At 38.1% G+C, this 23,253-nt stretch overlaps 1 protein-coding gene and 1 non-coding gene across 8 annotated transcripts in view; both read left to right on the top strand.

Moving 5' to 3' along the window:
• The window catches only part of DYNC1I2 (dynein cytoplasmic 1 intermediate chain 2), a 54,032-nt gene extending 45,053 nt beyond the window's left edge, over nt 1-8,979 (top strand). For 4 of the 7 annotated variants that reach the window (XM_043894349.1, XM_043894353.1, XM_043894348.1 and 1 more), the window contains 3 exons: nt 4,391-4,531; nt 6,386-6,511; nt 8,343-8,979. In XM_043894349.1, coding sequence (XP_043750284.1) covers nt 4,391-4,531; nt 6,386-6,511; nt 8,343-8,456 — 381 coding nt within the window. In that variant the 3' untranslated portion in view covers nt 8,457-8,979. The remainder of the gene's footprint in view (nt 1-4,390; nt 4,532-6,385; nt 6,512-8,342) is intronic. The other 3 variants (XM_043894351.1, XM_043894354.1, XM_043894350.1) reach the window with 1 other exon arrangement.
• A 1,787-nt stretch (nt 8,980-10,766) lies between these two features.
• LOC122688816 lies at nt 10,767-10,873 on the top strand. Its single transcript, XR_006339564.1, has one exon. It is a non-coding gene; the product is annotated as a U6 spliceosomal RNA (small nuclear RNA).
• Nucleotides 10,874-23,253: the final 12,380 nt, after the last annotated feature.

Below are 23,253 nucleotides of genomic sequence, written 5' to 3'. Positions count from 1 at the left end.
CTTTAAGAATTTTCACAGTTTGTTGTCATCCACATAGTCAACGGTTTTAGTGTAGAAAATGAAGCAAAAGTAGATGTTTTTTCTAGAATTCCCTTGCTTTTTCTGTGATCCATCGGATGTTGACAATTTGATCTCTAGTTCTTCTCCCTTTCCTACATCCAGCTTATACATCTGGAAGTTCTCAGTGCAAGTACTATTGAAGCCTCGCTTGAAAGATTTTGAGCATTACCTTGCTAGCATGTGAAATGAGCACAATTGTATGGTAGTTTGAGCATTCTTTGGCATTGCCTTGCTTTGGGATTGGAATGAAAACTGACCTTTTCTAGTCTTATGGCCACTGCTGAGTTTTCCAAATCTGCTGGCATATTGAGTGCAGCATTTTAACAGCACCATCTTTTAGGATTTTAAATAGCTCAGCTGGAATTCCGTCACTTCCACTAGCTTTGTTCATAGTAATGCTTCTTAAGACCCACTTGATTACACACTCCAGGATGTCTGGCTCCAGGTGAATGACCACACTATTGTGGTTATCCAGGTCATTAAGACATTACTGTGTAGTTTTTCTGTGTATTCTTGCCACTCTTCTTAATCTCTTCTGCTTCTGTTAGGTCCTTGCCATTTCTGTCCTTTATTGTGCCCATCTTTTCTTGTAATGTTCCCTTGGTATCTCTTTTCTTGAAGAGATCTTTCCCATTCTGTTGTTCTGCTCTATTTCTTTGCATTATTCACTTAAGAAAGCTTTCTTATTTTTCCTTGCTATTTCTAAGCAGGCTGTTTGTTAATTATTGATGTGCATCAGAACCTTTAGTGGAGCAACACCAGAGAGACTCATGATGCACACTGAAAGTGGGACCTTGCATCTGGATTTCTTAAAAGCTCTGCAAATGATTGTGATACTCATCCCAGTTGAAATCCACTACCTTAAAGGGAGACTTCACTTGGCATTGTTGCCAAGGGGAGTTAGAGGAAAATAATGATCTTAAGAGGGAAAAAAACTCTTACTTTCTGTTTTTAGCTTACTTTTAAGTTCGGTGAAAATTTTTATTTTCTTAATTACAAACAGATTTTTTTTTGGCTTTTAAGATAATCGTGTAGTTGACATTTACTTTGATACCTGGGAAGTTTTAGATTTATAATTTTAAACTTTTTGTTATAGAAAATTCCAAATAGATACAAAAGCAGAAAGATGAGTATAATTAAACCGTTGTGCTCATTACCTGCTCCTAGAATTATCAACACATGACCAACCTTGTTTGATCTATTCCTACATACATTCCCTCCCTACCACTGGATTATTTTAAAAAAAGACTTATAATATGCAGTATTATATCTACAAAACAAAAAAACTGTAATACTACCATATCATTGTTGCACCCTCCCCCCAAATGAATAGTGATTCCTTAATTTCATCAAATAGGCGATTGGTGTTCGATTAAAAAAAAATTTTTTTTTGTTACCGTTTGTTCGAAGCCGAATCCATATGAGGTTCATTTATTTGTGATTGACACATCCTTTGAGCCCTTCTCTTAAAAATCGGGTTTCCTTCTCTGTCTTGTTTTCTTGCTGCTACTGCTGTTGAAGAAACCAGTTTGGTTGTCCTGTAAGTTTCTCACAGTCTGGATTTTGCATTTTGTGGTATTGTTCATACTATTGTGTATAGTTGCAGATTGCTTATAATTCTTCAAGGAGAAGCCTGGTGTCCCCCAGTCCTTATGTTGATGTCTCTTCATTCTTTTTGGTCATCTGGAGCTGCTTCTGCAATAGATTCCTCAGGAGGTGCTCATGGGTGCGTTAGTCCTGTATTCACAAGAGTCTGTTTATGAAGGTCGGTTTGTGCTGTCTGCTAAGTTGCTTCAGTCATGTCCACCTCTTGTGATCCCATGTACTGTAGCCCGCCAGGCTCCTCTGTCCATGGGATTCTTCAGGCAAAAATATTGTAGTGGGTTGCCCATGGCCTCCTCCAGGGGATCTTCCTGACCCAGGGATCAAACCCATGTCTCCTGTTTCTCCTGCATTGCAGGTGATTCTTTACCACTGAGCCACTGGGGAAACCAGTTCAGCTGTATATAAAGTCTACAGTCTACCTTTTTTGATTACCTTAAATATATTACTCTTGTTTTCTGGCAAAAGCATTGTCAAAAAGCCTGATGACAATCCTGGTTTTTTTTATTACCTCATAACTTGGTTTAAAAATCTGGATGATCAATTTTTTTTTCTTTTTTTTTAAGGGTTGATTGTGTAGATACACAAGATACTCTAATTTGAATTTCAGGCTGTCTTTTATTTTACGAGAGTTCTCTAAAATTATTATTTTTGTATTCTATAGTATTGCTTTGATTTTCATTTTTAGGGCCTGCCGTTATAGGTATATCTTTGTTAATCTCATTTGTCTATCACTTTTTAAAAAATTCAATTTATCTCTTCTTTTTTTTTTAAAATAATGGTGTTATTGAGGTATAATTCAGATACCATAAGATTCATCATTTTACAGTGTACAATTCGGTGGTTTGGGGGTTTTGTTTAAGCCGTCCTGGTGGTATGAAATGATATTCCATTGTGGTTTTGATTTGCATTCCCATGATGGATAATGATGTTGGACATCTTTTCAAGTGCTTATTTGTGTTTGTAGATCTTCTCTGGAGAAATGCATATTAAAACTTTGCCCAGGTTTTAATTGGGTTCTTTGCCTCTTTATTAAAGTTTTGTTAAGAGTTGTAGATACAAGTTATTTACAGATATATTATTTCCAAATATTTTTGCCCGTTGTATAGGCTCTCTTTTCACTTTCTTGAGGGTATTATTTGAAGCACAAGGGTTTTAAATTTTGATTTACCCCAATATATATACTTTTTTTTTGTCATTTGTGCTTTTATTTCATCTAAGCAATCATTGACAAGTCCAAAGTCACAATGACTTACTCCTGTGCTTTCTAAGTTTTACTGTTTTTACCTTTTGTATTTAGAAGTTGTATTATTTTACCTCTTATATTCAGATCTAAGATATTTTTGAGTTAATTTCTTTTGATGTGGGGAAGGAGGGTCCAACTTCATTCTTCTCCGTGTGTATATCCAGTTGTCCCAGCATCACTTGTTGAAAGGACTGTTCTTTTCACATTTAATTGTCATGACATCCTTACACTCGTTAAAGATCTTTCACAATAGCTTTGCGTGAGATTTGACTGAGATCCTTTTTTTTTGTTCCTTATTATCTGATAGTGAAATGAGTTTTTCTCTATGTTTAAGGAAGAGGAAACGGGCATGGATAGCTTTTCTAGTTTCATGTTGTTGTTTAGTCGCTCAGTTGTGTCCTACTCTTTGCCATCCCATGGACTATAACCCGCCAGGCTCTTCTGTCCATGGGATTTCCCAGGCAAGAATACTGGAGTGGGTTGCCATTTCCTTCTCCAGGGGATCTTCCTGAACCAGGGATAGAACCAGTGTCTCCTGTTTTGGCAGGTGGATTCTTTACCACTGAGCTGCCTGGGAAGCCCTTTCTAGTTTTGTGGTCTAGGTTAAAGCTCTCCTGGGTTTTTTGCAAAGTAGATATATCTCTCTCTGTCTCTCTTGTGCTTTCTGAAATGTATCTTTTCTGTTCCTCTCCACCACCTGTATCTGAACCTTCTCTTTCCCTTGTCCCTATTGCGCTGTATTCCACAACTTGGATTCCATTCCCTTCAGTTTCTTTTTGGCGAGACTTTGTCTTGGAAAGGGAGCTTTGATTTGTTAATTTTGCTAGTTTTTCAGGGCTCAGACTGCATCATTAGACCTTACTTATATCACAGTGGAGTCTGCCTTCAGTGTGTAAATGGAATTGTGTTAACTCCCTCCCAGTCTCTACTGCTGTTCTCAGACTGACCTCCATGCTGTCCAGTGATCACCCGCTGTGTACTGTGAGGCTTTTCTGTTCTATTCTCCAGCTGTGAGAAGCTCTCGTGCCTTCCTGTACTTCTCACACAGATGTACCATGCAGATCTCATAGTTGGCCAAGGTTTCCACCTGTTTATACATTTGAAGTTTTGTCTCCTGATTTTGTTGTAGATGTTGTTTAGGAATCTTTGGCTTTGCTATCCTCAGTGCTTTGTCTGGGTTTATGGGGAGATTTAGAGGAGATTTAAAAAGTATAGTGCCATTGCTTTCATCTTTCCAGAATCTTCTCATTGAAATGTTTTTAAAGCACATCCTATTCCTTTTTTAAAACAGTATGGTGTCTGCAAGTTAAATAGAAAATGCAATCCAGTTGTTGATTCATAGTTCATAACTCCAGGTAATTCTGTAGTGAAACAGATTACAGGAACTTTTTCTAGGCTGAGTTAAGTATCATAAAATGTTATCATATTTATTGAATGTGTGTCATATTTTGACTGTGCTAAAAATCAACTTTTCCCTTTCAGAATAACAAGCCTTTGTACTCATTTGAAGATAATTCGGACTATGTTTATGATGTTATGTGGTCACCCACTCACCCAGCCCTGTTTGCCTGTGTGGATGGCATGGGTAGGCTGGATTTGTGGAATCTCAATAATGACACAGAGGTGAGCAGGAAAATAACAAAAATTGCACTGAAAAATAGAAAATTGGAGATTTATTGAATAATTTGTGAAATTCCTTTTATTCCAAGGAATGTGAAAGGACTCTGTGATTGTAGCTTCATCACAAAGAAAGCAAATAAGCTTTGTGCCCTAAATAATAAACAGCCTGCTGTGCAGAACTGAAGGGAGAAACATTGTTGCCAGGAGCACTGGGGCGTTCCTTTTACCTCTGAAAAGCTTTGTCACGTCTCTTCATGTCCTGGCAAAGTCTCATTCATAAGGCAGCTGGGATATTTTTCATTCATAGGCTAGAAAGCAGATAGTTTCAGGCTGTTGACATGCGTTAACCTTAATTCTGAATTTCTGAATTATCTCTTAGCCTTGGTAGAATTGTATATTATCCATAAATACTAGTTTTAGGCTGACTTGAGTGACACAAAAATGTATTTTCATGACTTGCTCTGTGAAAGATTAAAAACAGTGTTACTGTTACTATAAAATTAATATAGAAATAATCAAATTTCCTAATTATTATACTAAAATGACTTATTTGGAATGAAATGTAATTGCAGCTGTTATTTATTTTTAACCATGTTTGTTTTTACCAATGTAGGCAGAGGCTTAGAGCGTTGTTAGAGTCCTGTATTGCAGTGTGGTAGTTAGGAAGTAACATTAGCAGTTCTGTCAATAAAAGTTGTTGAGGAGAAAGTATCTTGGTGCCTTCCCCCACAGCCACTGTTTCTCACGTCTTTTCATATTTCTACCGGCTAAATGTATGTTATCATGATCCTTGAAGTAAATTAGTTGGTTATACAGGACAAGGAATTTATGTATTGGAAATACAAATATTTTAACATCATGCTAACTTCTGCTCTAGTAGTTTGAAGAGCAACATTCAGATACTGCTAGGGAAAGATATTGAGTCCTGGGTACATGACTGGACTTAATTATACATTTCTAGTTACCTAGAGTGGTACCAATTTTCTTAATTTGGATTTTCGTGTTAGGCATTTGTGGTTACAATTAAATTTGGATCTGTTCTATAATTTAACTCACAATAAAGCTAAGGTATAATTTTTCTCTTACAACTATTTTGGCATTCTAGAAGGTTAAATTAATCATTTGGGGATGACTTGTGTCAAATAGAAGGATTATTTTTAATCCGGTTTCAGAAATTTAAAAATATTGTGATTCTGTTCTGAGTCAAACATTGAAGGTTTGCTCTGTGAGTGGCAAGTAATTTCTTTTTCCTCAGCATAGCAGAGGATACAGCCATAACCCAAGGGATGGTGCCATTGTGTTGGTGCCATCATCTTGCCTTGCTCCAGATGGTTCATGGGAACCAGGGCTTTGGAATGACCCATGCTGCATCCTTAGTATGAACTGTGTAGAATCTGTGGATCAAAGCACAGGTTTTAGCTAACAGAGACACAAGCTACAAAAGTAGCTCCTGTCCTCTAAAATTGAACCATAATCTGTTTATGCGGGCTTTTGAGATGTTTCTTTAAATGAGGTTTTGGCCATCTGTTTTCAAATGGCTTGACTTCTTAAAAAAGTCAAAACAACAAAGAATCCTTTATTAAAAAGAGAAGATTTCTCAAAATGATATGTCCAGTCATGTGAAGATTTCTTATGAAAGGACTTAAGTTATTTTCCCAAACCATTTTCAGGGATTGACTGTAATGTCATTCAGAATGTATCACTGAACAGGAAGAAAGTTGGGAAAATTCTTTATCTATTTTCATCTTTGTTTTCAAAAACCTAGCCAGATTGGAAGAAAAAGGAATTACTATTTTACATGTTTATAGAAATCTTGATGAAACTTTTAACACTGAACTATATTTTAAATGACTTTAGGTGCCAACTGCAAGCATTTCTGTGGAAGGTAATCCTGCTCTTAATCGTGTAAGATGGACCCATTCTGGAAGAGAGATTGCCGTGGGTGATTCTGAAGGACAGATTGTTATATATGATGTGGGAGAGGTATGGGGCTCGCTGCCTGTAATTTTGACACATCTATTTAGCTTTCATGGAACTATAGTGATGGTATCTTTGTGGTTAAATCTAGTCTTTGAGGTTCATGAATTGAATAACACATGTGTTTGTAAAGATAAAACTTACTTTTCATTACAGAAGCAACTCTTGAGATTAGTTTCCTTTCTAAATCGAATGTCCTGTGTCCCTATGCAACAAATTTTGAGGGTAGTATCATATGTCGAAAGTACTTTCCAGCATGCATTGCTGGAAATTAGAAATTCTTCAAGCAGAAGAGATTTAGTTATAGTTGGACTTGGAGGCTCTACAGAATTGACATTGAGATAAGATTTTATTTTCTGTATACATAGATTTGTTTGGACCAGGTAGCTCAAATAAAAAGTAGTATCTTTTAAGAGCTATCTAATGACTATGTGAAATGTCATTCGTGACCCCTTGAGCCTTGTTGCAAAGCCATTATGAATGAACCCAACAGGATGAGTTGCAGCCCTCTCATCTTTACTGTTTGGGTTGACTGTGCACAATGCTCAGGAGTGGTTTCCTCATGTTTTAGCACTGGCCAGTGCCTTAGTCCGGAGAAGGCAATGGCACCCCACTCCAGTACCCTTGCCTGGCAAATCCCATGGATGGAGGAGCCTTGTAGGTTGCAGTCCATGGGGTCGCTAAGAGTCGGACACGACTGAGCAACTTCATTTTCACTTTTCACCTTCATGCATTGGAGAAGAAAATGGCAACCCACTCTAGTGTTCTTGCCTGGAGAATCCCAGGGATGGGGGAGCCTGGTGGGCTGCCGTCTATGGGGTCGCATGACTGAAGCGACTTAGCAGCAGCAGCAGCAGTGCCTTATTCACTCTTTTCTTTTGCTGTGCCTTATGATTCTCCATCCTCTCTGGAAATCCCACAGCCTCTAGCAACTGCATTTGGAGAGAGGTAAATTGGATCATTTAGAGCAGCCAGTTGAATTGTCTGCATAGATGGAATTACTCTGTAGCTGCACCATCCAACATGGTAGCTATCAGCCAGATTTGGCTACTGAACACTTAAAATGTGGCTCGAACAATTGAATAACTGAATTTTCAATTTTATTTCATTTTAAGTAATTTAAATAGTCACATTTGTCTGGGAGCTACAATACTGGGTATACTGTCCGAGTCTAAAGTCATACAGTAGATTTAGAAGCTGGCACATCCATTTGCCACACTGAATGCTCTGTGCCCTCATATGGCATACTAGATTCCTCCAATATTATAATGACAGCTGTCAAAAATTTTTGGTTATTGAACTACTTCAGTGAGGGAAATATATCACAAGCGTCCTTTCCCCTTTTACTATTGATGTGTCACTGAATTGGTAAGTAGCAGCATACCTTTTGACGAAAGGTTTAAGATACATCAAGAAAGGTTATCTTATACTCCAAACAAAAATATTTAAACAAGAAACCAGCCTCTTATGAACCATGTTTCAAAAATTACTTCATGCTAGTGTGCAAGAAGTAAAAATTCTTCCAAGAATTCCTGCTCACCAGAAAATCCATGAGATAGTGCATAGGAGTTATATTTACAGAGCATCATTGTCATTCTCTCTTGCACAGATGCTGATAATAGCAAAATCATTTCTGAGGCTGTCACAACACACTTATCAAACACTATCTTTTGTTTTGAAATGTTATAAATTATTAGTATAGTAGCTGTAATTATGGAAGGGACATTCAAGTCAATTATTACTTTTTAATGGAAAAATTATTTGAAAACACTGAAAAATAGTGGGTAAAATGATCTTTTATTTCACCGTACATAAAGCATTGTATTTCTTTTAACAGCAGATTGCTGTCCCCCGAAATGATGAATGGGCACGGTTTGGCCGAACACTTGCAGAAATTAACGCAAACCGAGCGGATGCAGAGGAGGAAGCAGCTACCCGAATACCTGCTTAGCTCCTGAAGAGAGAATGTGTAGCCTTAGTGGATTTGGGGAAGACTTGAAGTAGATCCTAGAACTATTTGCATGCTTCTGTCTGAATGATAATTAAAAGGAAATTTTGTGGATTAAACTATGGATTTAATGTAGCAAGCAAGTCTTACAAAGTCCTTTTTTATATAATATGCATCTTGTTTTGAATTTGTGTCATTTTTAATACAGCTGATTGACTTTACAGAATGCATCCTTTTCTGAATTCTTATACACAGGTGTATATTTGGTATTCTTTTGAAGTCTTTTCAGCTTATAACACTATATACAATTATTTCTAAAGCACAGATTATGGTCTACATATTTTTAAATAACCGCAGTTCACTGTTACACTGATAATGTGCTCATTAACCATAATATGTAGGAACATTGTTTATTCTTAGCTATAGCATGAAAACATCTATCCAGTTCCATTCTGATGTTCTTTTTCTTTACAATTCTTGTGATAACTGTCTATAAATAAAAACAAATATGCTTTAACTTTTCAAATTTTCATTGTGATTTACTCCTTGCAATTAAAATTTTATTAAAGTCTCTCTCTTTTATAAGGTATCTTGTCTTCATCTTGCTTTAAGCTCCTGTTGTAAGCAGCTACCTCAAGTCCTGTAAAGCTTTGTGCCTTAAATGACCATACAGTATACTGTAGATCTCCCAGTTCATTATGAGCTGATGTCTAGGTAATCTAAGTGAAAAAATTTATTCTGGGTTAATTTTTGTTTTACTCCCTTTTTCTTCCCATTTAAGATATACATAGTGTAAAGAATAAACAGAAAGCTGCCTATTGTTTTCACTAATTGAGATTATATGTGAGCCCTCTGAGGCTGAAACCTCCTTTGAGAGAAACTGATTTTGTGGTTGTAGTAGCCATGAAGGAAAGTGCTCAAATTAAGTTTTTGTCATTGAATCAACTCCACATCTTGAGATCTGTTACAACTTTGTCTATAAGCCTGGAAGTTAAGTGGCAAATATCTAAGAATTTGTGTTGAAATCAACCTGTTTCGGGACTAGAGAAAAGGATTATGCTCAGATGTTGAATTTATTCACTTTAAGTTGTGTAGTTCCTTGATCTAGTTCCTTGACCTTTTGTCCTTCTAAAGTTTAACTGTCATTTATTCAGCAACATGAACTAAGAAGGAAGAATAGATAGCAGATTTTGAACATTTTTGTTTGGATTGATTTTCTTAATCTAACAAAGATCTGTTAGGAAATAAATTTTCAAGTAATTTATTCTTAACTATGAGTATTGTATACTGTGAGGAATAATTGACCTGGAATATTAACTAGCTCTGGCACTCATAAGAAGTGTGTTTTTTGCCAACCAAGTCTTTATATCTGACTTTCTAGGAATTAAGATTAGATGATTTCTAAATTTCCTTCCAGCTCTGAAATTATTGATTGTAATTACTTCAGGCAATTCTCTGTTTTTATATATTCAGTTTTCATAAGTTTACACCCCATAATTGCCTATTATATACCAGAGTATTTTTTATATCAGCAGCAAATAAGTTAGCTCATGGTAGTAATGTCTGTGAGCCAAAAATTCTATCTTAGCAGGGTCACACTGTCTTAGTATAGAACTCATGTAATCACTAAAATAGTTACTGTATTCTTGCCCTCCATTTGTATAAATGAGTACAAAAAGAGAAGACACAATTATGATTAAGGTTGGAAATCACGAGATGTGGCAAATCCAGATGCTCATTGGACTCAAGTTGATGCATCCAATTGTGGAAGAATGAAATTGGTAAGTGTTAGTAAAAAATACTTCTCACCAAAGAGTTCTTGCCTTTTGGAAATAACTTTCTTTCCCCTACCTCAAAATACAAATGTAGGCCTTTATCTTTGCCCATTTAACTTTAGCATACACTTTTAATAACACACAAATTTAATGGGAGGAATTGCCTTTTAAAGTTAACTGTGTAAAAGCAAAATAGTACTGAGGGTGTAAATATTGGTATGAAATCTTCTGACAGATTAAGCTACTTAGAAAAGTGTCTCAACTCTTCTGTTTTAGAAATGGAAACCTTACAAGTTTAAAAAAATATCCACTTACGGAAATTGTACCTTATTTGTTACCAGTTATACTTTTTTCCTGAGTGGGAAACAAGCCATAGCTTTCTGGCTAATTTCTTATCTTGTGTTTGTTGTTTGGTTATTTTCTTTTCTAATGAGAAGTTAAGTTGGTGACCTTTGTATAGAGGAAGAATACTCAGTTTTGCAGACAATAATTAGCTCGTAAAGTTCAGAGATAATTGTTTTTTTTTAAATAATAACCAGTGCTCGCTTCGGCAGCACATATACTAAAATTGGAACGATACAGAGAAGATTAGCATGGCCCCTGCGCAAGGATGACACGCAAATTCGTGAAGCGTTCCATATTTTTTGAAAAAAATAAAATAATAACCAAAAAAAAATCTTCCAGTTTATAGATCTAGTTCCCTACAAAGTTTAGAAAATCTCTAGATATAAAACATTGTTTCAATAATGCTGAGATATTGCATATTGAAGGAATGGATGACTTAAAATTTAGGAGTAAGAAGTAAAGCAAAGTAGTGTTAGGAATGATCCTAGTCTTTCAGTATTGTAAGAATGTTGATTCATTCTGTTTTGTACTAGTAGCAATAGATTGTAACCTCTACCACTTGAACCACATGGAAAAGAAGGTGCTTGAATGAGTGAATAAAAATCTGGTGTGAAGAATATAATTTTTCATCTTTCCATTCTGTCGGGCATTTGCTTTCATTTTTATTTTTTTACAGTTTTATAAATCCTTACTTTTGGCTGCTCTAGGTCTTCATCACGCACTTTCTCTAGTTACGGTGAGCAGGGGCTGCTGCAGTTGCAGTGTGTGGGCTTCGCACTGCAGTAGCTTCTCGTTGCCCAGCGTGGGCTCTCACACGTGTGGGCTCAGTAGCTGCGGTGCCCAGGCCTAGCTGCCGCACAGCATGTGGGGTCTTCCCAGCAGGCATCAAACCTGTGTCCCCTGCATTGGCAGGCAGATTCTTAACCACAGACCCACCAGGTAAGTCCTCAGGCCATGCTTTTTAAACGTCTTCCCCACAGCCCTGGTATTTCAGCATTGGCATTGTGATGTTATAATCAGAAAAAACTGTGCAATTAAGTACATTGTAGAGAACAGAGCTTCAGGTACAACGCCAGCTGCTCGGCGGCTGTGAGAACCAAGGTACTTCAAACGAAACACCGTACCCAGTGTGACAGTATCATGCCTGAATCTTGGGCTTACAGCTAAAAAGCTATAGCTGTGCCCTGTTTGATGATTTAGTTATGGGATTCCCATTGAGGTCCAGCCCCTCTGCCAAGCTAGAGGCAAGAAAGGAGTTCTTGCTTTCCTGCTATTATCTTGCTGATTGCTAGGCAACTAGGGACCTTACAGGTTTGGGGAAAATACCTGGGAATCTTATTTTTTATTCATTTAAAAAACGTGCTGAAGAAATTATTTAGTGCTTCCCAGCTGGCACCAGTGGTAAAGAACCTGCCTACAAATGCAGGAGACGTGAGAGATGCAGGTTCGATCCCTGAGTCAGAAAGATACCCTGGAGGAGGGCATGACAATCCACTCTGGTATTCTTGCCTGGAGAATCCCATGGACAGAGGAGCCTGGCGGGCTACAGTACATGGGGTTGCAAAGAGTTGAGACACGACTGAAGTAACTTAGGAGCAGCAGGAAATTATTTACTTAGAGATCTGGTTTATAGACTGGGGGTCTCTAGTGCTACCAAAGAAGAGGAAATTTGCCCCAAAGGCAAGAAGGGAGCAGCATGTTTATGATTTCTTTTGAAGAAGAGGATTACAATTAACATTCTTTTAACTAATCAATTTTAATGCCCTAAGAAGGTAATAATTTGCTTGCACTTAATATATGGTATTACAATTTTTAAATCCTTTTCACATAAAAGAAACATTTTAGGAAAAGATCCTATGTCCTAGCCAGAATGCCAACTGGAAGGCTTTGAATAGTCATCATATTGTAATTCTTTTTTCAATAGGCCGGTGCTCTCAGATCTTTTGTTGGAATTCAGATGTACAGATTCTCTTTCTGCCTGCCATGTTCACAATCCCCAAACTTCTTAAAAGTTAAAATGCATTTCTGGTGTTTAAGGTTTCAGAATGTAGCTTCCGGCCACTGATAGTTTGAACATAGCCAATCAGCAATCTTTTACAAACTTTTCTAAAATTACAGTATTTTGTGTTGTTAGTTTCATAGCAGGAATCTCAGTTTCAGCTTCTTAATATTCCATTACCAGTTCCCAGTCAGAGGATGGAACAGCTTGCACTCAGGTAAGCTTTCAGAAAGGTCTGTTTCACTTTGTGAGGTCATTTATTCAGGTCTGTGGTAATGTATTATCCTGCGTCTCTCGTAATGTACTTGATTTGATCAGAAAGCCGTAGGGCAGTGATTGTGTAGGGTGTAGAGCACACCTACGTGGTGCTGAACATGCCGAGACATGACTGTGTGACTCCGGAAATCAGTGTACCACCAGTAAGGCTTTGATGGCAAGTCATTTTATCTTTGTGAATTTTTGTACTAGATTTTTAAAAAAACTTTTTATGAACAAATAGAAATGCTTTGGAACAGAATCTTTTATACTTAAGGGTGGCTTGGTATAAGGAAAAAAAGAATACTGGTCTCAAAGTCCCAAGTTCTATTTTTGATACTTGCCATTACCAGTAATATCACCTGGGTAAAGGATCAGTATTGTCATCTGTTAAGTGATGAAAATTTTTGCCTTCTGTGAAGGTTACGTGAGATACTATGTATGTGAAGACTTGTAAATTATGAAGTACCATACAAATAATGAATTGTTTTTTAAAGAATATAAGAATGGAGAGAGATTATTTTATGTAGCCATCTGGGTAATATTACAAAAGCTAATCTATGGATTGGGTGGCTTGGTATTGAAGAAAAATTTTTTTAATTCTAAGAAATCACATCACAATTTGAACCGTCAGATGTTTAAGAATATCAGTGAACTGAGGGAGAAATACTTATTGTCCTTAATGATACTTTTCCTAGGAGTACTTTCTCTCACTGCATTCTACGGTAAAATTACAAATTATGCTAGTAGGAAAAAAAGACCCACTCAATTTCTAGTCAATATGTAGCTCTTGCTCTTATGTTAGTTTCATATGTGGATTGCAATATCTGGAGCCTTAGAAGAGATGGAACGCCTTTTTCAAATCAATGAGAAAACAAATGTGATCCAGCTACCTCCTGGAGTCAGTCACGCCCACAAAAATCTGGGGAACAGTAGTTACTCAACTGTTACAACTTACGAAGTACCCATCCCTCCGTAGGGTCAGTCCCCTTGGAAATAACATGGGCTTATTGTAGGAAGATGGTCACTAGAAAGAGGAGCTTCAGTCTTGAAGGACCTGTGTGTGGTTGCCAGGCTTAAAGGAAGCCCTAAAATTAGTCTTGCAGGAATTGCTTTTGTCTAACTCATTAGCAGATCTGTGCTGTCACATTATATCCAAGTTATGATTTCCAGAAATAAGTCAAAACCTGACTTGATAACAAATATAAAATAACTATGCCCTTCCTGATGGGCCCCACCTCCAATAATGTTTGATACAATCAATGAATTTGTCAGCACACTGAAGGTCATTAGATGGATTTGGAGGATGCTTCATCTTCCAAAGGCAGAAGAAATACCCTTAGCTCTTCTGAAACTCAGGAGCTTAAGTAGAATTTGTGTTGACCGAGTAAAAGGACTTGTATATTTTGTGCTGAAAAATCAGATAAAGGAGTATAGTGTGATTCTTCATGGAAGACTATCCCCTGGGTTTTCCTGCTCCTTATTTTAGGCAAGTCTTTCATTTCTCTAGACCATCATCCTCTGTTGCAAAATGGATGCTACTGTAATATCAGTGTTATATGAGAATAACTAGAATAATACATCCACATAGATCAGAAGCCCTAAAAGGCTAATTATCAAAGATATTGTGCTTTAGATTGAATTACATCAATTGAGAGGAAACTAACTAAATCCTGATGTTTGGTTGATAAACCCCTTCAAAAATGAGGGTCCTGAGATTTGTATTTCTAGTTCAAAGTGTCTTAGACTTAGTGTCAACTTGTGTTGAAACTCAGTTAACTGTAATTTTGAGCAAATGTCTTCATCTCTCTAAGTTTATTTCCTCATCTCCCACTTCTCAGGGCTGTGTAAAAATGAAGCACTGTACAAGTAAGAGGCATGTTATAATAGGAGGTGATGATAACGTCCAACAGTTTTACTTCCTGCTCTTCAATAGCTCCCACAAGTTTGTAGGTTCTATCTCTTGGCTATTAGAGTTAAAAACAAGCTTTTAGAAATTCAGAGATCTCTACCAACACCTCTGCTTTACCACAAAGGGCTTTCTGGCTTGACCAGTTAGGATTACAGTCTAATCTTATTTTAGCTCCCTTCCCCCCACTTTTTCTACTGAGAAAGACCACAAAACCTGTATGAAATAAGTTTCAAAGAAATAGAATTGGGAAGATCAGTAGTACAAAGATCTTGTACTAACACTTTATACTTAGTGGAAGTATATGTCTGTTTCCAAAGTTTGCTTCCTCTGCTTTGTAAACTCTGGCCTTAATATATTCTGACCATGTATTAATAACTGGTAGCATTTATTGAGCATTTGCTACATGATTCTCACACACACATATTCTCATTTATCTAAGCTCCCCTATACTGTGGGAACTACTGTTATTACTAACTTAAAAAACAGACTAATTTGAACAATTTGTGGTGTAAATACTTCCACCATGGCCAATAGCAAACTACCAGTGACGTCACTGAACGTGGAGCTGGGAAAATAAACGTGCGATGGGCTCTCCCTGTGGCTGGCGCCACATCCAGCATGTTGCCATTGTGCCTGGGGACATTAACTGACTCACAATCTAGGAGCTAAACCCAAGCATTCTTATTACAGAGTTGTGGACTTAACCACTATACCACACTGCCCTTTATGATCTTAGTCTACCAACAAATCAGTTTTTTATTCAGATAAGCTTGCGTACAGTGGCACAGGCATAAAAGGACCATGAAGTAACTTCATAACAGAGGAATTGGGATTAGTCTTCTGGCTTCGGGGAACCTATAAAGATATGTTAGAACTTTCTATTGTCCTGGTTAACTCAACCTTCAGGAAGAAACAGATTAGATATGGGGATGTAAATGTCCGCTGGCTGAAGATGGTGGTAGCTCTTCAGTAGTCGACTTACCTACAACTGATCAGGACTCCCTTGTGACAACTCTGATAAGAAGGACTCTGCCTAAAATCTATTTAGCAATCAATGCCTTTCTCTTTCTTAGATCCTCCCCCTAATATCTGCAGGGCCTGAGGAAACAGGTGAAAATATTTTGATGTTATAAAATCAAGCTAACGAGCTATTATGTTCACTCAACATGCACATGCAGCTTGGATTTTAGAATTTTCTGATTTCTCAGAATTCCAGAGGTGATGGCCAGGGGAGAGCCAGCCCACAGCCCATTCCTCTTCTCTTCCACCATTCAATCTCTTAATAGCCACTAAGGAATATTTGTGGGTTCTTTAGCCTACCTGCCTAAGTTTTGTCCCCCTGCAAAGAGCCACCTCTTGACCACCCTTATTATAAGGCTACATTTTTGGGAAAATGGGCCTGGAAGCTGAGCTGTTTAGAGTCCCAGGTACCTTAAACATGACCTAGATTGAAATGAAATGGGCTCCAGGTGGTCATATCCTATTGGCCCTGCAGATGGGGATACAGCTACATTAGGCCCTAGGCATAGAATTCTTGATTTAAGAGGCCCTCTCAAATGAGGCAGCTAAGGGTAGTGCTGGGCCTTTTCCTGAAGTCAATAGAGTGCAGTTTTTAACATTTTTACTGAGGTATATAGTAAACTACATAACGTTGCGTAAGCTTAAGGGGTACAGTGGCTGCCCTGGTGGCTCAGACGGTAAAGAATCCACGTGCAGTGCAGGAGGCCAGGGTTCAGTGTGTTGATTTGACATGTTTATATATTGCTTTATATAAGGGATAGAGTGATAGAGGCTTAGCATTAGCTACATGTTGTCTAAGTTGTTTAGTGTCTATATTTTGGCTGTTAATTGCTTGATACACGCTTTGCAAACACCGCCTCCCGTTCCATATGTGGCTTTTTTTTTTTTTTGCTGTGCAGAAGCTTTTTAATTTGTAGCCCTACTTGCTGATTTTTCTTTGGTTGCTTGTGCCCTTGGTGTCATATCTAAAACATCACTACACCGATCAGTATCAAGGAGCTTCTTTACGTCTTCTTCTAGCAGCTTTGGGATCAAGTCTTATGTTTAAGTCTTTAATCCATTTCAAGTTAATTTTTGTGAGTGATGGGGTGTCATTTTCCTGCATGTGGTTATCCAGTTTTCCCAGCACCATTTATTGAAGAGACTGTCCTTTCCCCATTGAGTGTTGTTGGCTCCCTTATCAAACATGAGTTCATTTTTTATGCAGCGGGTTATTTCTGAGCTCTCTGCTCTGTTCTATTGACCTGTGTGTGTTACGCTAGTAACATGCTATTTTAATTACTATAGCTTTGTAGTATAGTTTGAAATGAAGACGTGTAATCCCTGTGACTTTTTTCTTTCTCAGGATTGCTTTCGATATTTGGGATCTTTTTTAAATCTCATATTAATGTTAGGATTATTTTTTCTATTCCTGTGAAAAAGGCCATGGAAATTTTGATACGGATCACATTGACTCTATAGATGGCTTTAGGTAATATGGACATTTTAGCAATATTAATTCTTCCAGTTTGTGAACACAGGATATCTTTCCATTTGTTTGTGACTTCTTCAGTTTTTTTCATCAAAGTCTCATAGTTTTCATTGTACAGATGTTTCACTTCCTTGACTAAATTTATTCCTAAATGTCTTATTGTTTTGATGCCATTGTAAATGGGGTAGTTTTTTTTTCTTTTCAGATATTTTGTTATTGGTATTATATAAATGTGGGGCTTCCCAGGTGGCTCAGTGGTAAAGAATCTGCCTGCCAGTGCAGGAGATGCAGGTTTGATTCCTGGGTTGAGAGGATCCCCTGGAGAAGGAAATGGCAACCCACTCCAGTATTCTTGGCTGAAAATTCTATGGACAGAGGAGCCTGGCAGGCTACAATCCATGGGGTCACAGAGTCAGACGTGACTGAGCATGCATGCATGCAAATATAAATGCAACTGATTCTGTATATTGATTTTATATTCATACCTTTTATCAGTGTGTTGTATACTTTCCCATTTTCATGTCACTGACTAGCATCTTTTCATTCCAGCTTCAAAGAACTCCTTTCAGTGTTTCTTGCAAAGCAAGTCTAGTGGATTCCCTCAGCTTTTGTTTTTCTGGGAAAGTATTTCTCCTTCATATCTCACGGTAAGTTTGTCAGATACAGTATTCCTGGCTGGCAGTTTGTTCTTTCAATGAACACTTTGAATATGTTATTCCACTCTCTTCTGACCTGTAGGGTTTCTGCTGAGAAATTTGCTTATAGCCTAATGGTGGTTCCTTTGTAAGTTATATAATCTTTTTTTTCTGACTGCTTTCAAAATTCTCTGATTTTTTTGACAGTTTCATTATAATGTGTCTTAAAGGAGGTCTTTTTGCATTGAGTTCACAGGTTGACCTGTTATCTTCAAGAATTTGGATATCCAAATCTCTCCTCAGGTTTCTGTTCAGCTGTTATTTCTTTGAATAAATTTTCTGCCCCCTTCTCCCTCTCTACTCTTTCTGGAACACTGATTATTCATACATTTGTTCTTTAGATGGAATCTCATAGATAACATTCACTTTCTTTACTCTTTTTCACTCATTTTTCTTTTTTCTGCTCTTATTTCAAAATTCCTGTCTTCCAGGTCATGTATCCTGTCTTCCATTTGCTTCACTGTGCTATAGATGCTCTCTATCACATTTTTCATTTCCTTCATTGAGTTTCTTCAGCTCCAGAATTATTTTTTATAATATCTATTCCTTGGGTAAACATCTCATCTTGTTCATGTACATTTTTCCCTGATAAAATTGAATTATCTTAAAGTTTTTTTTTGTAATTCATTGAATTTCTTCAAAATAGTTGTTCTGAATTATCAGCTAGATCACAGAATGCCATACCTATGAGCTCAGTTATTGGAAAATTATTCTTTTGGTGATGACGTGATTACTTGATTTTCCTTGTTCTTTGTAGTCTGGCATTGCTGCTTTCACATCCGAAATACCTGACGTCTTAATTAAATCTTTACTGGTTGGCTTCAGATGGGGTATACTGTTCTTTGTGGCTGTTATATATGGAGATTTCTTTGCCTTTGTATATAGGAATACCTACTGCACTCTTTTTGCTCCCTCTTGTGGCAGAATTCTTAAGCTTTTAAGTCTTCTCTGGTTCCTACCACTCTGCTGACTGGCCGCAGGAAATCTCTTGCTTTCCAGAAGATGGCGCTATAGCTCCAGTTTGTGGTTGCTCTCTTGCCCACCAAACCTGGTGTATTTTTCTGAGAGTGTTCATTGGGCTTATTCTCGCAGCTGCACCCCAAAAGTGCATAAGGACCTGACCACAGAGTAGGGGAGACAGGAGTCTAGCACCAAGGGCATTAGGGATGCCTGTGAGTCCAGTAGGGTGATCCTTGGGTGAGGCATTCCCTGGGGATTGAGTAGGCTTCCTGCTAAAGTCTTGAACACTGTCAGCAGAAACTGCATTCCTGTAATGCCTTTTGATATTCTTATCAGCCTCTTTCCTGATAACCCCCTAGTCATAGAGGTCCTGCCTCAGTGCTTTGGGTACTGCTGGAGAGAAACTGGTTTCTCCAACTGTGTCCTACATTACTGGGGTAGCTGGGGGCACACTCACAACTCCCCTTTTTTCCAACAGAGGTTGCCACCACTGGATAGTTCAGCCCCTTGCAGTGTTGCTTGGAGGTGGGGAAACAGCAAAGGGAAAGTTCCTCTTAACAGTCATCCAAACTTGGTGGGGGAGGTTGTTTGATTTTCCTTTTCTGATGGTGGGCTGGAATCTCTCCTTTGGAAGTCAGAATTTCTACAGGTTTTCTGCTAACATTGTATCTGCGAAGGTCAGCACTCTGCAGGGTTTTTTTTGACTGGGAAAAAAGGGTTTGTGAGAGTTTTGCTTGTTCCACAGCCTGTTACTGCATTAACAGTTGGGGAGACTCCTCCTGGGTCCCCTGACATATGGTTCTTGTTTTCACAGTAGTGCTATTGTTTGTGGAAGGATGTCTAATTCATTGTTTAAAAGGGAGGGACAAAAAGGAATGTCTTACCCCACCGTGATGCTGACCAACTGAGTAGTTTTTAAGATCTATTGTCTGTTTCAGTGCAAATAAAATAGGTTATTACTGAATACTGTTTTGTGACCCCTAAGAGTATTCACTACTAGGATGTGCTTTTGAGTATCTGTAGGTTCATCACAAAGTTGTGCATACTAGGAAGCAGAGAAAAGAGCTGGTATTTCAATAATTCCTTGTACATAATACTTTCTGTGAATGGCTAATAGTACAGCACATTTTGTAACTATAGGACCAGCTCAGGAGCCACTGCAGTACTAGTTCTTTTCAAGAAAATTAACTGGAACAAAAGGAGCACTACAAAAATTAGTTGTTAATAAATTAACATGGTAGTAGTGAGCCTGGATGAAGGTGGCAGGTGGAACAGAAGCATCTACCCTCTCAACCCTAAATTCCGTAAGGTGCTAGAGAAGAAAAATAAGAAATATGCTATAGCAGTGAAAATGAGAGGGCTAGCAATGGAACTGAAATTGTGAGGAATGCTAAAAAAGAGAACAGATGGGATTAAGGCTATAGGCAAATAAAATGAGAGAAAATCACAACACTAAACAGATAGAGGAATGGGCTGGAGCCCAGAATCAATAGATACAAAAAGTGGGAGAGTGCCCATGGATACTGGGCAGGGTGGTTCATTAGGGAGCTGACTGAGAATAGCTAGACCAGTCCCATCCCCCAGCCATGGGCCAAGTTGGGTATTGATGGGGTGTCTACACCCAGCCTATACCCTAACAGTGGGGAAGCCACTGGAACTGGAGAAGCAGGGCACTGTCTCATACTTGCTTACCCTCAAGAGGAAAAAAAGCCTATATCCGGAATCCAACTACTGATATATCCTTGCCTGGAAGCACAACCCACCTATCCCATGGCTCTGATAAACAGAACAACATCCACAAAAAGAGGCTCTCAATCAGCAACTAAATGAGCAACTAAGTAAATTACAACTATGAATCACCAAAATACTTCAAGAAAGCCCTAAAGAAAAACTTGAAAAAAAAATCCACAAAAGGAAGAAGATAAGTGATTCCATATCCCAAGGGCAGAGAAGAAGATATCATAGGCATTAAATAAAGACTAAATAGTAGAGGGGTAGAGCTTAAGAACAAAGCTGTGAGCAGGATGACCATAAGCCAAGACTCTCATTACTCAACCTAGAAGTATAGATGGAGAAAATATCAAGGAAAGCTAAAAGATATAGTTTCAAATATTCCAATATATAACTAGACAGGAGATAAAAGTATGTAGAGAGACAGAGTAGAGCAGATTTAGGCATGGGGGTTGTCTGAAAAGTCTTAGGATAAAAGGGTTCATCCCTATACTGCACAGAACCAGATGAATTTTTAAAAGGCAAAATTTCAAAATAACCATGATTAACAAGTCCTAAAAGCTGCTAGCTGCCAAAAAACATGTTATGTACAAGTTACTACTACTGTCTTCAGGCTTCTCTTTGACAATAATGTACGAGAAAGGAACTTACTTTGAACCAAGAATCCTAGACTTCCAGTTTCCAGTCCTGCATGTGAGCAGCTTATACACTGCTAGTCCCTCATAAAAGGAGGTAAAAAGCTAACTGAAAATAACCCCTCCTAGATCTATCAGGGAAGTAAGGTCACAGGGCAAAGCACTGTCTCCAGAATTAGACTGACAGGCACATACAGAAGATCACAACATATTGTAGCAGTAACCTCTTCAGAAACGAATTCCCAGAGTAAGGAAACCTGAACAATAACAGACAAATCATTGGAGGGTCAGTGTGGATAACTCTTAAGTTAAAACACCAGGGGAACCCAATCATGCAGCAGGTAGGATGGGGACACTTGTGTTTTACCTCCTCAGTGTCTACCAGTTCCTCACAGCGAATATATGAAAATAATTCCAGTATGTTTCCAGGAAGAGGAAAGGAACTATTCTGAAATACATGAGAGCATTTTGCTTAAAAGTCTACCCTCAGATAAACTATTTGAACAAAGCCAAACTGACCTGGGAGGACAGAAGTACCCAACTCCCACTCTAGCCATCGTGTCCCCGTGGTGGACCGGGGAACTGAGAAACACATCTAATTCACAGTCCAGAGGCATCACTAAGACTGTTTGTGACTCCATGGACTGCAGCATGCCAGGCTTCCCTGTCCGTTACCAACTCCTGGAGGTTGGCTCAAACTCCCTGTCCATCAAGTCAGTGATGCCATCCAACCATCTCATCCTCTTGACATCCCCTTCTCCTGCCTTCAATCTTTCCCAGCATCAGGGTCTTTTCCAATGAGTCACTTCTTCACATCAGGTGGCCAAAGTATTTGAGCTTCAGCTTCAGCATCAGTCCTTCCAATGAATATTCAGAACTGATTTCCTTTAGGATTGACTGGTTTGATCTCCTTGCTGTCCAAGGGACTCTCAAGAGTCTTCAACACTAGGGGATCTTCCCAACCCAGGGATTGGACCTAGGTCTCCTGCATTGCAGGTGGATTCTTTACCATCTGAGTTACCAGGGAAGCCCATCCAGAGGCAAGGCTCACTGAAAGGCTGAGCTCTAATCACAGGCATATACACGTCTCCCCTCACACCTCACCACATCACCAAAGGCCTATTTATATTAATTCCTTTTACTTGGTTTGTCATGCTCATTTGTCAGGAAAAAATTACATGCATACTGAAACTTAAGACACACAGCTGGAAGAGACAGCAATATCAAAATTATGTAATATGGCACATGTGTCATATGGCAGATGTGGAGGGATGTTGGAATTATCAGGCTGAGATAAAACTATGAAATGTTAAGGATTCTATTGAGGCAGCATGGAAGAACAAGTGGACAACTTAGCAGAGACGGGAATTCTAAGAATCAAAAGAAATGCTAGAGATAAAAACACTGCAACAAATGAATAATGCCTTTGATGGACTTATGAGTAGACTAGACATGGCTGAGAAAAGAATCTCTGATCTTGAGGGTATCTCATTAGAAATCTCTAAAACCGAAAAACAGAGAAAAAAGACTGTAAACAAACAAAACCCCCAGAATATCTAAGAACTGCAGGACAACTGCAGAAGGTGTAACATATGTGTAACGGGAATACCAGAAGGAGAAGAAAGGGACAAAACAAATATTTGAAACAATGAGAATTTTCCCCAAATTTATGTCAGACACCAAAACCACATATCTGGTAAGCTTAGAGATAAATGCTAAACAAAAACAAACAAACAAAAAAACCTACACTGAGATACACAGTATTGAAACTACAGATCAAAGATTAAAAAAAATCCTGAAAGAAGCCAGAGGAAATAAAATTCAATTTATCTGCAGAAACCATGAAAGCAAGAGGGGAGATGAATGAAATATTTAAAGTGTTGACAGAAAAAAGAACCCACCAACCTAGAATTCTATTGCCTGTGAAATTATCCTTCAAAAGTTAAGGGAGAAGGAGTTTCAAAATGTTGAAATAGAAAGACTCTGAGCTCACCTCCTTTCA

The sequence above is a fragment of the Cervus elaphus genome, chromosome 33 (assembly GCF_910594005.1).
Source record: "Cervus elaphus chromosome 33, mCerEla1.1, whole genome shotgun sequence".
Classification (NCBI taxonomy): Eukaryota; Metazoa; Chordata; class Mammalia; order Artiodactyla; family Cervidae; genus Cervus; species Cervus elaphus.
Note: the sequence above shows the minus strand (reverse complement) of the source record. Positions and strands in the feature narration are given on the sequence as shown.